At 37.4% G+C, this 14,793-nt stretch overlaps 1 protein-coding gene across 2 annotated transcripts in view; it reads right to left on the minus strand.

The window, feature by feature from the left end:
• Positions 1 to 14,793, minus strand: part of EDIL3 (EGF like repeats and discoidin domains 3) — a 423,319-nt gene that overhangs the window by 233,229 nt on the left and 175,297 nt on the right. For both annotated transcript variants that reach the window (XM_059175418.1, XM_059175417.1), the window contains one exon: positions 1,226 to 1,354. In XM_059175418.1, coding sequence (XP_059031401.1) covers positions 1,226 to 1,354 — 129 coding nt within the window. The remainder of the gene's footprint in view (positions 1 to 1,225; positions 1,355 to 14,793) is intronic.

Genomic DNA, 14,793 nt, shown 5'->3' on the forward strand with positions numbered 1-14,793 from the left:
CACCCGAATGTTTATAGCAGCAATGTCCACAATAGCCAAGTTATGGAAAGAACCTAGATGTCCATCAACAGATGAATGGATCAAGAAAAAGCAGTATATATATACAATGGAATACTATGAGCCATCAAAAGAAATGAAATCTTGCCATTTATGACGACGTGGATGGAACTAGAGTGTATCATGCTTAGCGAAATAAGTCAATCAGAGAAAGACAACTATCATATGATCTCCCTGATATGAGGAAGTGGTGATGCAACATGGGGGGTTTGGGGGGTAAGAAAAGAATAAATGAAACAAGATGGGATCGGGAAAGAGACAAACCATAAGAGACTCTTAATGTCACAAAACAAACTGAGGGGGGCCAGGGGTAGGGGGGTAGGGGGGTTGGGAGAGGGGGGTGGGGTTATGGACACTGGGGAGGGCACGTGCTATGGTGAGTGTTGTGAAGTGTGTAAACCTGGTGATTCACAGACCTGTACACCTGGGGCTAGTAATAGATTATATGTTTATTAAAATATTGAAAAAATATATTAAAAAAGAAAAAAGACTCGGCTCCTAAGTGACAGCCCGGCCTGATAGCACACTGTCCACAGTGGCCTCCCTGCTGCACCCCCTTCAGCCATTAAGGACCCTAACCACTTGCTTGGCATTTATGTTGAGCCATACTTCTAAGAAGACAGCATCACAGGCAGACCTATTTCGTTTAACTTCCCAGGGTAAATAAGAATGGAGATAAAAGAGAAATGCAGGTAACATATCTGTTGAACTTTCAAAGATTTTCACACTAAAAATGTCATTGTGTAAGAAGGAGGGAACTGGCTCATAGACAGGGCCGGGTAGACAGTTTTCTTTTCTTTTATATCTCTGAGCCTCATCAACAGAATAATATCTGGGAAGCCTGAAGAGTATAGCTGCAGGAAAAGTATGAAAGAAAGAGGCAGACATCAGTTTAAAGTAAAAGGCAAGATTTTGCAAGTGTGGCTGGAGAATAATGAAAAAGAGCACAAAACTACTAGCCCCATACACCACTGGGTGGAGTGAAACATAGTTCAGGAGTTCTCAGTGGGAGATGTGATACATTCAGTGGGAGAGAAGCAGCATTAGCCAAGTCTCAGGGTTCTTTGCTGCGGGAAGCTTCTATCAGTCTATGACCAACAAGAATGATAATGACTTGTATATTTCGCAATCAATACTAATAAAAGCACAATGACTATGGATGACTTACTGTGCTGACAGTGAATCCCATTAAATCCTCGAGGACATTTACAGACGTAACCTATGAATGTGTCCCCTCGGTACGCTTCACTTATTTCACAGGTTCCTCCATTATGGCACGGATTAGGGATGCAGGGACCTGAAAGAAGAAAAATTGCTGCATTATGCATACGCTTGAAAGGAGATACTGGACCAACCTTTTGCAATTAACAATTTTATAGAGAAAAGTGTTCTGGATATTAGCGGCATAGGAAATGGAGCCGTTGGGCGGGGCTCTGAGATTAACAGGCTGGGATTGAAGTGTGGCTTCCTGACTTTTTAGCCGTGTGGTCTTGGAGAATTTATTTCACCTCTCTGTGCCTCAATCTCACCTTCTGTCAAATGTCAGTATTAAAGGAATCTATCTCAAAGGGTGATGATACACAGATGAAAAGAATTCCCAAATATAAAACACCCGAACAGTGTATGATGCACATTAAGCAGTCAAAGAAGAAATATTAGCACTGAGTAAAATACTGGTATTAAGTTCTCCGAATTGTAAAATATCTTCTGCATGTTTCAAAAGTAATACCGAAAGAGCAATTTCTGGAGTGATGAACACTGAAGAGCTTTTATAAAGCTACTGGTGAAAACAGCATAAACTTGCAAATGACTGTAACCACGCAGTCCAAGGGAAGTGGATACCTTCTTGCAATACTTTTATTGGTTATTTATGGATTTGTAGTGGGGCATACTTCTGTGAATCATGATTTTTGCCCGTCTATAAGAAGTAGCTCATCAAGTTATAAATATGGGGGAAAACAGGGGGAAAGGGGAGAGGGAGAGAGAATCCCAAGCTGACTCCCTGCTCGGGGAAGAGCCTGACATAGGACTTGATCCCACGACCCTGAGCTCATGACCTGAGTTGAACATAAGAGTTGGCAGCTTAGCCAACTGAGCCATCCAGACACCCCAGGCTCATAGTCATTTTAAGCTTTGAGAAAGTGTAACCTCACCAGAGCGCAGTACCTGTGACAGCCAATAGAAGTGTGGTGTCTGATCTCCTTTGGAGAAAACCAGCTGTTAGCACTATGTGGGTGTAGATCTGGGCTAATCTTATCTAACTATAGAAAGAGTAAAGCTCTTTCTATACCATCTTCCTTCCTTCCTTTTCTTTTTTTGGAGGTGACAGGTTTATGTCACAGTCTGAAGGCTCATCCTACCTTCTCTTGCTTCTACTCCCCCAATAATCTCTTGCATCTCTAATTCTTAACATTCTTACAGGTGGCTTACAGTTGACTTCTTTGAATGATTGTAATTGACTCGGGTCAGAATCCAGACTGGACATTGGGAGGAAGGGAAGAGAGAAGTTAAAGGAAGGTGAAGGAAGACCAAGGAAAAATATAAAGTATTCTCTAATATTGTCTTTTTCATTTTGTTTAACCAAAGAGACATTTATGAGTGAAAGAAAAGCCACTGAAGAGAAAGTTAAGATGTGCATATTAGAAAAGAAAGAAGAGTAATTAAAGTCTCTTTCCTTTAGGAGGAAAAAAGTGCATGAAAAGGTGAATGCCTAAGTCCTGAAGGAAAATTAGTCAAGAAAAGGAGCAAGTGGTTTTAGCAGAGAGTAGGGGGGCAGAGATAGGGCTGGGCACAAGAACAGTAACAACTTGAAGCAACTAGGTGAGAGCTCCCCGAGGCAAGGCTGCTCGAAGAGTATAAAGGTGAAGGACTCCTTAAGCATCGGTCAAAGCCATTTAAAGACTTACTGAGACAGAGGCAATTGACTATCATCATTTTGAACAGTGTGACAGAATGTTAATGACAGGAAGCACTTAGGAGTTGGGCAACATTGTCTTGCATTGAGTCAAGACTTTAAAATTTGATTCCTTTCTCCAGCAACTATCTTTGAAACTCAGTTTCTTCCAGTTTAAAATTTCATGAAATATAACAGCTGTAGAATCTAATAAGAATATGCATGAAATAGAAAACAATGTGGCAATGCTATTGTGTCTGAACCTTATTGATAGGACTTAACTTTCAAAAAGTGAAAAGAAATTAGTGTACCTGTGATTTTCCTCCAGATACCTTCATATCAATTAAAAACAATATATTGATTTAAGTAGGTTGTTTTGTGTTGTGCAGTATATGTTACTTAAACTAATGAACACCTGCCTTAAAGATGGTACACAGCCAATGTTTAAGAAAGGAAGAAGGTGCAACACCAATGATCAGTTTTGTGGCAACTTAAATCAGGTTTCTTCCACTACTAAAAGATGCAAAGCATGCCACAGAACTCATCTATCCTTTTCTTTCTCAGTTTCTATTTCTTCCCTCCTCCAAATTAATTCATATTTGATGGTGCCTTACAATTTACAAATTCTTTTCACATAAATAATCTCATTTATTTCTCACAACTCTATGAGGTCATTGTCATTACTATTAGCTTTTAAATTAAAAAAAAGAAAAAGGGAAGGACAAATATCTTAAATAATGTTTTTCAAATGAACATCTAGATGCATTTAGCTCTCAAATTAACAGTCTATGATTCCAAAACCTACATTTTTTTAGAGACTGGAAAGCTGGGGTAGGGAAAATGAAATAAGAGTGATATTAGAGTTTCCATTCATCAGTTCACTTCAAAATAAGAAAATTTTTAAAAAAAGAAAAAGAAAAAATATAAGAAAAATCATGACAGGTTTTTTAGTAACTGATAAGTGATAGCCATGTATATAACTGCTAGAGAAAAAAATACATATATGCAATTATACTGAAAGAATTATGTAATTTTAAACAAACAAGGAGCCTTGGAGATCACCTAATCCAATCTTTCAATTCTGCAGATGAGGAAACAAAGCCTAATAAGAATTCAGAGATTTCTCAAACTAAAACAAAACAAAACAAAATAAAACCATACACCCAATATAAGAAAAAGTGGGTTTGAGGATTTGTATTTAGGAGGAAAAAAGTTATTAAAACCAAAAATGATTAAGCTATTCTTTCCCCCTCAAGAGAGTGATTTAATTTATATCAGACAGGAAATAAATCTTTTCTATGCTCTCTTCCTCCTACAAAGCTGTGAGGGAGGGATTTAAAACAAGAACAACACAAAAGACTGAAACAGTAAGGCCTCTGCCAGATCTTAGGTGCGGTTAAAGCCACCATTCCAAGGAAGGTGGTCTATGAATGTGACTTTGCAGAACAAAGGGTGAATATGAGCCTGATAGATGACTGCATGTACTCAAGCCCACTCCACCGAGGAAAAGTAGAACTTGGCTCAAAGTTGAAGATGAGCTAGTGGCTCTGCATACTAAAGGGGAGAACTTAGGAACCGATGGAGAACACCCAGAAGAGAAGACACCCAAAACAGAACTGGAAGTGGACTTGACGGACAGAGGTGGGTCAAGCACTATGTTGGGAAGTAGTAATAGGTGAAGAAAAGTAGCTAGCAAGAAATCATGATCTCTAAAATTCAGGTTTAATTTGTTAGCACAGCTGCTATATGAACCGTCTGCTAGGGCATCCAGATCCACACTCAAGTCTACCAGGCACACAGACCTGTGTGTGGTGTTTGGGGAAATCAAGAGGAAAGGACTATGCCATTCATCTGACTCATACTGGCAGAAAGGAAGACACACTATAGCACGTGAAGCCCAAGGGATTCAAGAATCCAGTGGCTGCAGGATTCTGAAGACAGAGCTGACAGGGGCATTTAAAGTCCAAGACACTCTGGATATATCCTGAGGGCATAGGTGAAGTCTGTCCAGCAATCTTGGTGCAGCCTCTGGGATTCCCAAACAAAACAAAACAAAACAAAACAAAACAAGCTATAGCACTAGAGCTGATTTTATTTACAACTCAAAGAACATCATGACCTCGGCGGATATCTGAGTTTCAGAAAAAGATTACCTGTTAACAGAGGTCACAATCATGGTTATTTTTCCTATTCTGAGAAATTCTATAATTTTCATTTAAAGGGTGAGGATGAGGTAAAGCCAATGGGGCAAGGGTTTAACCTTTCTAGAGTGCTTTAAATGCTAAGCAACATGAAGTATACATAGTATTCTTTATAATGCTCTGTAAGAATATACCTTTGGTTTTTTTAGAGCCAAGAAAACAGGCTTACTCACAGCAAGTAACGTGCCTAACTGGAAAAGACAAGATTTTAACACACTCCGCCTGACTATGAATCTTTACTTTCCATTAAGCCACACTCCCTGCCATGTTGAAGAGCTGCACATTAATATGTTAATCTTGGCAGATGACAGGATCAACATGAATTCACTAAGCATGTTCATATAAATAACGCAGGACTCCAAAGCCTTCCTAAATGGAAATATTTCAGAGTATTTTCAGCAAATGGGCCAGGGTGTATTAGATATTACGGGTATAGATAGACTCTACTATACTAACGGTACTCCATTTCAGCTATGTTTGAAATCAAGTGTCAAAAAGAATATCTTCCCAATATTATTTTGTAATCACATATTCTGTATGTATATACTCTTGCTTGTGCTATAAGGATAAGAAAGAAAGTGACAATGCCCAACGTAGAGGTTTTGTTTGTTTGTCCCTAATAATCATACTATGAAACTCATATTGTATGCTTTGTACGTACTTTTTCGGGGTACTCATGATAGAGAGATGAAATGAGTGGTTACATCTCCCTTTTCCCCAGTAAACCATAAATTCTCAATGAGAGGAGTCACAGTCTGCACATAGCAAGTTCTTGATACATTCTGATTAAACAAGGGGATGGAAAAATGAGTGATGACCATTTATTCTTTTGCTTAAACCCCATTCAAATTGAGGTTTATAAGATATCAATATCTTTGGCTTTTCACCTCATAATTAATTAGGACACTTTCTGTAACTTTCTACACCTTTCAAGGTTCAAGTTCTTTAAATTTGTAATTGGGTTCCAATATTTTTTGTCTCTAATAGATCTTAAGCTACAAGGTATTATATCTGTAAAGTATTACAACAGTAAATAACAGATTAGAAGGTAAACTTATGCATAATAATTACATGCATCATAATTCTTTGGCAAATGTAGTGTCAAGAAAAGTGTAACATTGTATTATCTCATCAACAGTGTTTTGGTCTCTTAATTTACCAATTCCTGTGTAAATAAAGACATTGACTTAAAGCTTTAGCAAGATGAAACAATTAGAATATATAAATTAGTACATAAAAATACTAAAATAAATATAGCCCCAGGTTTCAAGCAATGTGGTAGCCAAAAATTTTTGTACTTGGATATTAAATAGTGACAATTAAAATATATATTAACAGTTTCCAGGTTTCTTTCTTGAAGGGGTAAATGGTAAACATACGAGAATTAGAGATCTTAGGAAATTCCTTTCTGCTTTTGTGTTTTCCCCCATCCAATAATCTCATCTATTCTGATACTGAAAATAAGTATTATTAAAGGCACACCGATAAAGAAAAACCATCGCCTATAGTGTATATTGTTGCTTGCACTATGAAGATAAGAAAAACAGTGGCCCTGGCCTTGAACAATATAGAACAATTTGGGGGTTTTGGTTTTAATTTCGGGTTAAATTATTCATTAGGAAACTATTATGTGCTGAGCACTCTACTAGTAATTTGGATAAATACTTTCAATGTAATTAAAATTATCAGCAGCTGGAAGAGTAAGCTTACAACACAAGAAAATATTTAGTCATCCAGTTGATGCACCTCGCTTTTTAAAGATAATTTTAATGGTTATCCTTTACTGAAAATATAATATGCCCAGTATTTATAAATATATATATTTGTACAAATATATATGTAACTATATGAATTTATAATTCTCTCTCTCTCTCTGTATGTATATATAAACTGTATGTATATAGTTTATATAATGGTTTCTTGGTTTCTGGAAACTTAATTTTAGGATTTCCTTCATGAAATCATATTAACAAATGTTTGCAATATGGTTACCTTCTTCATTTTTACTGCCAAAACTTTATATATTTGGGGCATCTCATATCTTTTCAGTAACATGTAAATATATATATATATATATATATATATATATATATATATATTCTGTAACATGTAAATATATATATGTACCATTAATTTTAAAATTATGTTCTGCTATAAAATTGTTTTCAAAGCTGTGTACAAGCCGTGTATGTCTTACACAGAGCTATGAAAACAAATTTATAGCAGAGCAAAATTTTAAAACAAATGAGAATTATTAAACCACTTAGAGCTAGTAAAAACAAAAATAAGACAAACAAAGGCGATCTTAATTCCTTTCCACTTTAAAAGTCTCTTTTAAAAAGTCTGCTTCTTTTAGTATTACAGGTATAGAATGGTGATTACAAGATTCAGTTCTGATTAGTATTCATGGAAGTCCAAATCATCTGATTAGACAATAGCACATGGTACTCTCATGCCACTTTTAACAATAAAGGCATAAGTGGACTTTTAAGATACAAAAGGCTTTGGGGAGTTTTAAAATCAATAATGCTATAATACTTTTGTAGGTAATCTTTAAGTAGCTCCTAACACAATGGGGACAGTATATGATCAATATTAATGAACAACTGGTTTCAACAGCATGCTTTCCAGGCATTTTTATGCAAGCTCATATAAGTATGTCAACAAGATTAATTGCTCACAAAAGTAATGGATCTATATGGTTCGCGACTTTTCTGCATCTGCTTTCTCGCAATTCCAACAGTCGAGAATTGAATTTATTTCCATATGTGTAACATAGTTAGCTTTTTCACACATTCAGCGACTATGCCCCAAATCATGAATTCCTTCTAGTGTGTAACCAGATTATTAGGAAGTAAATAGGTTAACCCTCTCTTGTGATTATGTGTACACAGACTCCGTCAATTTTACAAATTATTCTCCCCAAACACTGACACTTACAAATTAACAATAAATGCACATTTTAGATTAGGTCATAAGGAAGTACCAATCCAGCAAACACAAAAGCCCAGTTTCACTAGCTGCTCTCACAGCACAATGAAACAGGAAGAGTTCTGACCTAAAAATTCACTTCGAAGTCTGGTCTTAAAAACACAGGAAAGTTCTCTGATCATAGTGTTGTTTTTGCATTTAATAAGATTTAAACATTTTGGCAGTTGCCATTTTGAACCATTGCCGCTCTATTTGAAAAAGAAGGAATTATTCTGGGAATGTTGACATGATGCTTCCAAACCATGTTTCACACTTATTTCTCCTGCTCTTCATCCCCTTCCCTACTCTTCCCTCCTCCTCCTCCTCTCACTACACATTTCAAAGTGCAAATTCAGCCATTTGAGAAGAAAAATTACCTAGGGGTATTTTATACAGAGAGAGATGAGTAAACTATTAAAAAAAAAACAATGAAAGTGTTCCATTTTATAGGAGAATGTACAAATTTAACAAATTGTTCTTTAAATGTAAAAATATTTGTATAGATTATGGAAAGTGAAATATGAGATTAAACAGAGTTGGTCTTTTCTTTTTTTTTTTTAAGATCATTTATTTATTTATTTGACAGACAGAGAGATCACACGGAGGCAGAGAGGCAGGCAGAGAGAGAGGGAAGCAGGCTCCCCGCTGAGCAGAGAGTCCGATGCGGGGCTCAATCCCAGGACCCCGAGATCATGACCTGAGTCAAAGGCAGGGGCTTAACCCAATGAGCCACACAGGCGCCCCTTGTTTTTGTTTTTAAGTACCTACAGATAAACTTTCCCCTTAAGAATTAATACTGGACTCTATATATAATTGTCCACAGGAAAGCACTGTGACAATTAGTGGCTAGCGAAGTACCTTTAGAGTCCTTACCTAACATATTATTACAAAATGGGTGGCCTCAAACAATAGAAATTAAGTCTCTCAAAGTTTTGTAGGCTAGAAGGTGCCAGGATGACCATATCCCTCTGAAGGCTCAACGGAAAAATCTGTCCTTTTCGCTTTCAGCCTTGGGGGCTCCTAAGTTCCTTGGCTTACAGCAGCCTGATTCCAACATCTGCTTTCAGTCTCATATGCCTTTTTCCCTGTGTTCTGCTTGTTCACTCCTTTCCTTAGAAGTACACCAGTCATTGGATTTAGGACTCACTCTAATCCAGGATGATTTAACCTCAAGATCCTCAATTATTTAAATCTGTGAAGGCCGTGTGATGAGTTTCATTCCCCCCCAAATTCATGGTGAAGCCCTAACCTCCAGTGTCGCAGGATGTGACTGTGTTTGGAGATAGGGACTTTAAACAAGTAATTAAGGTTAAATGAGGTCCTATGGGTGGACCCTAATTCAACCCAACTTTCCTTCTAAGAAGAAGAAATTTGGACACACAAAAGAGACATCAGTGATATGCACACACAGGAAAAAAGGCCATATGAGGACAAAGCAAGAATTTGTCTACAACCTAAGGAGAAAGGCTTCAGAAGGAACCAAACCTGCCGACACCTTGATCTTGCCCTTGGAGGCCTGTGAGGAAAAGTATTTCTGTTGTTTAAGCCACCAGGCTATGGAATTTTGTTATGGCAACCCTAGCAAACAAATACATACCCTATTTTCAAATAAGGTCACCTTTCAAATAAGGTCTGAGACTCCTGGTAGACATGAATTTTGGAGAGGTACTTTTCAAACCACTTCAATCCCCAATTAGGTGTTTTCTTACAGCAATGGAGTTGGTTAAGGAAACCAGAGCCCTAATTTATTGTTAAGAGTTGGCTGGCAAAGCACTCAGATTTATCAACAATTAACATCTTAGCTAAAACTAATTTTACTTGGCTCTCATCACAAAATCAAGAGAGCATTTTAAATCTGAAGCAGTACCTAGGAAGACTGCTGAAATGGCTACTTACGTGACATCAAGGAGGATCTGGAACTATAAGATAGAATGAAGTACCAAAGAAAGAAGTGAAATTTCTTGGGGGCTGATCTTCATCCATTTAAAACTTCAGTGTGGAGTTGGGCTTGCCAATGGCAGTCGTTCTTTAGGCAGTCTACCAACATTCTGAGAAAGTCATATGAATTATGTCTATAAACACTTGTCATCATTTGTGTCACAACAGTTGAAGTCATCTTTTTCTAATAAATAAATACTTATTAAATACTAATCTGACTTTTTAAAAAGGATTTATTTATTTATTTTGAGAGGGTGAATGTGTGAGAAGGGAAAGGCAGAGCGAGAAGGAGAGAGAATTTCAAGCAGACTCCCAGCTGGGCACAGAGCCCAATGCGGAACTTGATTTCACATCCCTGAGATCATGACCTGGGCCGAAATCAAGAGTCAGACACTTAAATGACTGAGCCACCCAGGTGCCCCATTAATATGACTTCTAAAAAATAACTGCAAACTATAGCAAAAGGACTTATCATTTTACAAAGGGTTAACTATTGCCATTGCCACACTTTATCATGGAGCATAACCTCTCACCCTCCGCCCTATCTGTCCTTCACTACTGCTGAAGGAAGATCCCTAAACCACCACCCACATAACAGAAATTCTCAACTTGGCATGTTTTATTAAGTAAATGGAAACCTGTCTCAATATTGTCTAGTCATAATGCACACACATTTTTTAATCCTCCAAAACATGCTATCTTGAAACACCTTTAGCTAACCAACAATATTTGCTGATTGTGTAATTTCTTTAAAGATTTTATTTATTTATTTGACAGGGAGAGAGACAGCAAAAGAAAGAACACAAGCAGGGGGAATGGGAGAGGGAGAAGCAGGCATCCTGCTGAACAGGAAGCCCGAAGTGAGGCTTGATCCCAGGATCCTAGGATCATGACCTGAGCCGAAGGCAGACACTTAATGAATGAGCCGCCCAGGCGTCCACTGATTGTATGATTTTATCATCAATAGAGCAATATATAGTGAATACAGACAAAGACAATGTTACCCTTTGATTTTCTTTCTAAAACAAAGAAAATCTGACATAAAATACCTATAAATATGAGAGATCACAGATAGAAGCCTTAATGAATGTCTTATGAAACTGAATTATTTCTGCTTAAGTTAGTAACATAAGACCTGGGTGTAATTTAAAATATTGGGTCAACAGAATAAACACTCCTAAAATCTAAGAAAAACGTGGATATAAAAAGTATGGACTATTATGATAATCAAATCATACCTTATTTTTTTAAGATGGCCACTAGCATAAGAGTAATGATTTTCCTGTGAAAATCGCTATAAAATTTCAGAAACCGTAATGTAATCCAAGCTAATTGACAAAACTAACCTTAAATAATGTTTTATCAGTCTAAGAGGAAAAAGCCCTTTTCTGTTTCTAGTAACTGTAAAAAGCCAGCTTTGGTTATCTCTATGAAATTATAACAATTTATCTCCAATTTCTTAAAAAGCCCTCTTTAACCAGGGAGCTGATTCCAAACAGAACTCTGCAAATGACTTGTCTGGGAAGTGTATCTGTCCAACTCACATGCCACATCTTGCAAAATACAATTCAAGCTCCAGAATATATATCAGCAGGTGGTGCAAAGTAGTAAGACACCATTCCAGTTTTTTGCCATTAGCTATCCCACTTCTACATGTCAATAGGAAAGGATATAGATTTAAGACAGAGCAGAAACCAATGTTTTCTATGTGTATTATTATAAGCAAATATTTGAGCCCAAGTTATGGGAGCATCAAGCAATCTCACTTTTCCACACAGGGTCTCTAAGAAGCTACAAAATTTCCATGTTCTTGGGCACTTGGGTGGCTCAGTGGGTTAAAGCCTCTGCCTTAGGCTCAGGTCATGATCCCAGGGTACTGGGATCAAGCGCCGCATCGGGCTCTCTGCTGAGCAGGGAGCCTGCTTCTCCCTCTCTCTCTGTCTGCCTCTCTGCCTACTTGTGATCTCCCTCTGTCAAATAAATAAATAAAATATTTTTTAAAAAAATTTCCATGTTCTTCTTCAGTCTCTCTTTGACAACTTTTTACCTTGTTCAGGCTCTGACTGAACTTGCCACCTGTTTCATGTGTCTAATATCTCACTGGACATTGCTTCCTTCTTTAATTATTTCATGGTCTCTTTTGTCTCCCTGGTGAGATTGTAAATTTATATAAGGTTCCTATAAACTACTTGTGCATAGAAACACCTTCTCCTTATATTTTTATATCCCCAAAGACTCTGATAAAATGCTAGATACTTTGATTTTGCTTTATAAATGCATGATGATTGACTGGAAATTATTATTACTTTTAGGAATCAGTATATTATCCAAATGACTAATAATGGCCAAAAAGATAAAAACCCTCTAAAGTTTAGAGAGTGGATGCATTTTCATCTGTAGCTTTTTCTCATCCACACTTAGCAGGTTTCAACCACTAATTTTAAGCCTGAGGCCAAGTCTAATTTTCACTGTTGAAGGCTGTCACAATTTGTAAAATATCAGATTGTGGATAATCTTATAATCACAAACGGGTGTTAAAAATAGGTGTAACAAAACAGCAAACAGGTGCACTATTTCCACAAAACTACAGCTCTTTCCCCTGAAACCTAGAATACTGGCTTTGATTTTTGTAGGCAGTGATAGAAAGTGGGGGAAAGGATTTCTATTTTTGCTTTTGGAATCTGCCTTCTGCGGCTGCCATCCTAATCAGGAGGCGGCAAGATCCCTGCAGGAAAGGTTCCAGCTACACTCAGATGGGAAGGGTGACTATCCAGACTTCACAGCTGAGAATGCTGGAAACACAGCTGGACAGGCGAGTTACCGCTTGGACTGTCTCCTCAGGTCTCGCATGTGGCTTCTTTGTGGCAGACTTGAGAAGGCATAAAACAAAGCAGGCATGGATTCTGGCCAGCTGGCCATCTGTTCCTTCACCCACTGTGATAATTTGGTCTTGTAGAATTTTGTTAAGTGAGCATTAAGTAACGACCATGTCAAACAGAGTGCATAATGAATGCTTCTTAATCACTGGATAAAAGCTTAGGGGATGCTTGCCCAAACACAGTAAAGGTCACCGACACAAACCAAAATTAAATAAGAGAAGAGGAATGAAAGTGATGCAAAACACAAACTTTTTTTTTTCCATTTTTATTTCTGATCATATTGAGTCATGCCAAATAGACGAGGGAGATCTCATGAGAAAGCTAGGTAATATCATCACAGTTTCTACTATCTGATTATGTATATATCAATTTATATTGGTAAGCTACAGAAGAATTTTAAAACATTAAAAAAAAAAAAAAGCTGGGAGGGACTTGGTCATCCTGACCTGAATTGAAATCATTTAGAGTTAATATCAAGCTTTTCCAAATAACTCCCCAGAATAGCACCAAGTAGTCACAGATGGGTCCAAATGATTTGTTATTTTTTTTTAAAGATCAACTGAAGTATCGTATGCTAAGAAAGCAGCCTTTTCCTCAGAGACAATTAATAATTGCAATATAATAAAAGTTTTTAATCTCCCAAAAAGACCTGTAATGATATACTCAATGTATTATTGGGACATTCTCGTACTAACTGGAAGTTGAGTCTATAAATATGGACCACTCTTCTTTTTTTTTTTTTAATTAAGATTTTATTTATTTATTTGACAGACAGAGATCACAAGCAGGCAGAGAGGTAGGCAGAGAGATGGGGAGAAGCAGGCTCCCAGCTGAGCAGAGAGCCCAATGCAGAGCTAGATCCCAGACCCTGAGATCATGACCTGAGCCAAAGGCAGAGGCTTTAACCCACTGAGCCACCGAGGCAGCCCATAGACCACTCTTGTATACTCACCTTTACCTCCACTGTTCACAAAAAAATGAACCAAAGTACATTATCAGGTTAAGTTACCATCCAATCACCTAAAAGAAGATAATCTCTATTTCTAGCACTCTGCTCATATGGTTTCCAGCTTAGAATGCATTTCTATTCCCCAGTCTCTTCCAAATCTTCCTTTCCTTCCAAGACTACCAAGTTCATAGCCTCCATTAACTCCTCCCTATAATCTCTTCTTGTTCTCTTCAAAAATGCTCTATTACTCTCTATTACAGTCTTTGTTTCATTCATTCTTTCACTATACACATAATCATTAGGTTCATATTTAGAGCTCCTAGTGTGTTCCAGACACAGTGTGAAGTACTAGAGTTATAATAGTGAGCAAAAGAGATACACTTTCCTTCTGCTTTGTATAACTTTAGTCGAGTGGAAGGACTGACACCAACAAAATCTTCACATAGAGAAGTGTAATTGTTTAATAAGTCATGAAGAAAAGGTATAGTGCATTTTCACAATCTATTAACAGGTTCCCTGAGAAAGGGATGCATAAGTTAGGAGCTAAAAAAACAAATAAAGGGGGCACCTGGGTGGTTCAGTTGTTAAGCCTCTGCCTTTGGCTCATGTCATAATACCAGGGTCCTGGGATCGAGCCCCGCATGGGGCTCCTGCTCAGCGAGAGGCCTGCTTCTCCCTCCCTCATTCTCCCTGCTTGTGTTCTTTCTCTCGCTGTGTCTTTGTCAAATAAATAGATAAAATCTTAAAAAAATAATAAAAAGAAAGGAATACTTAAAAAACAAACAAACAAACAAATAAAAGCTAAGGTTAAGAAAGAGAAGCAAGGAAAGAATAAAGGTCTTTAAGAAGCCCCATGTAGCTGGAGTAGACAGAGCAAAAATAGATGGACAGACAGGGACCAGATCA

The sequence above is a fragment of the Mustela lutreola genome, chromosome 5 (genome assembly GCF_030435805.1).
Source record: "Mustela lutreola isolate mMusLut2 chromosome 5, mMusLut2.pri, whole genome shotgun sequence".
Taxonomy (NCBI): domain Eukaryota; kingdom Metazoa; phylum Chordata; class Mammalia; order Carnivora; family Mustelidae; genus Mustela; species Mustela lutreola.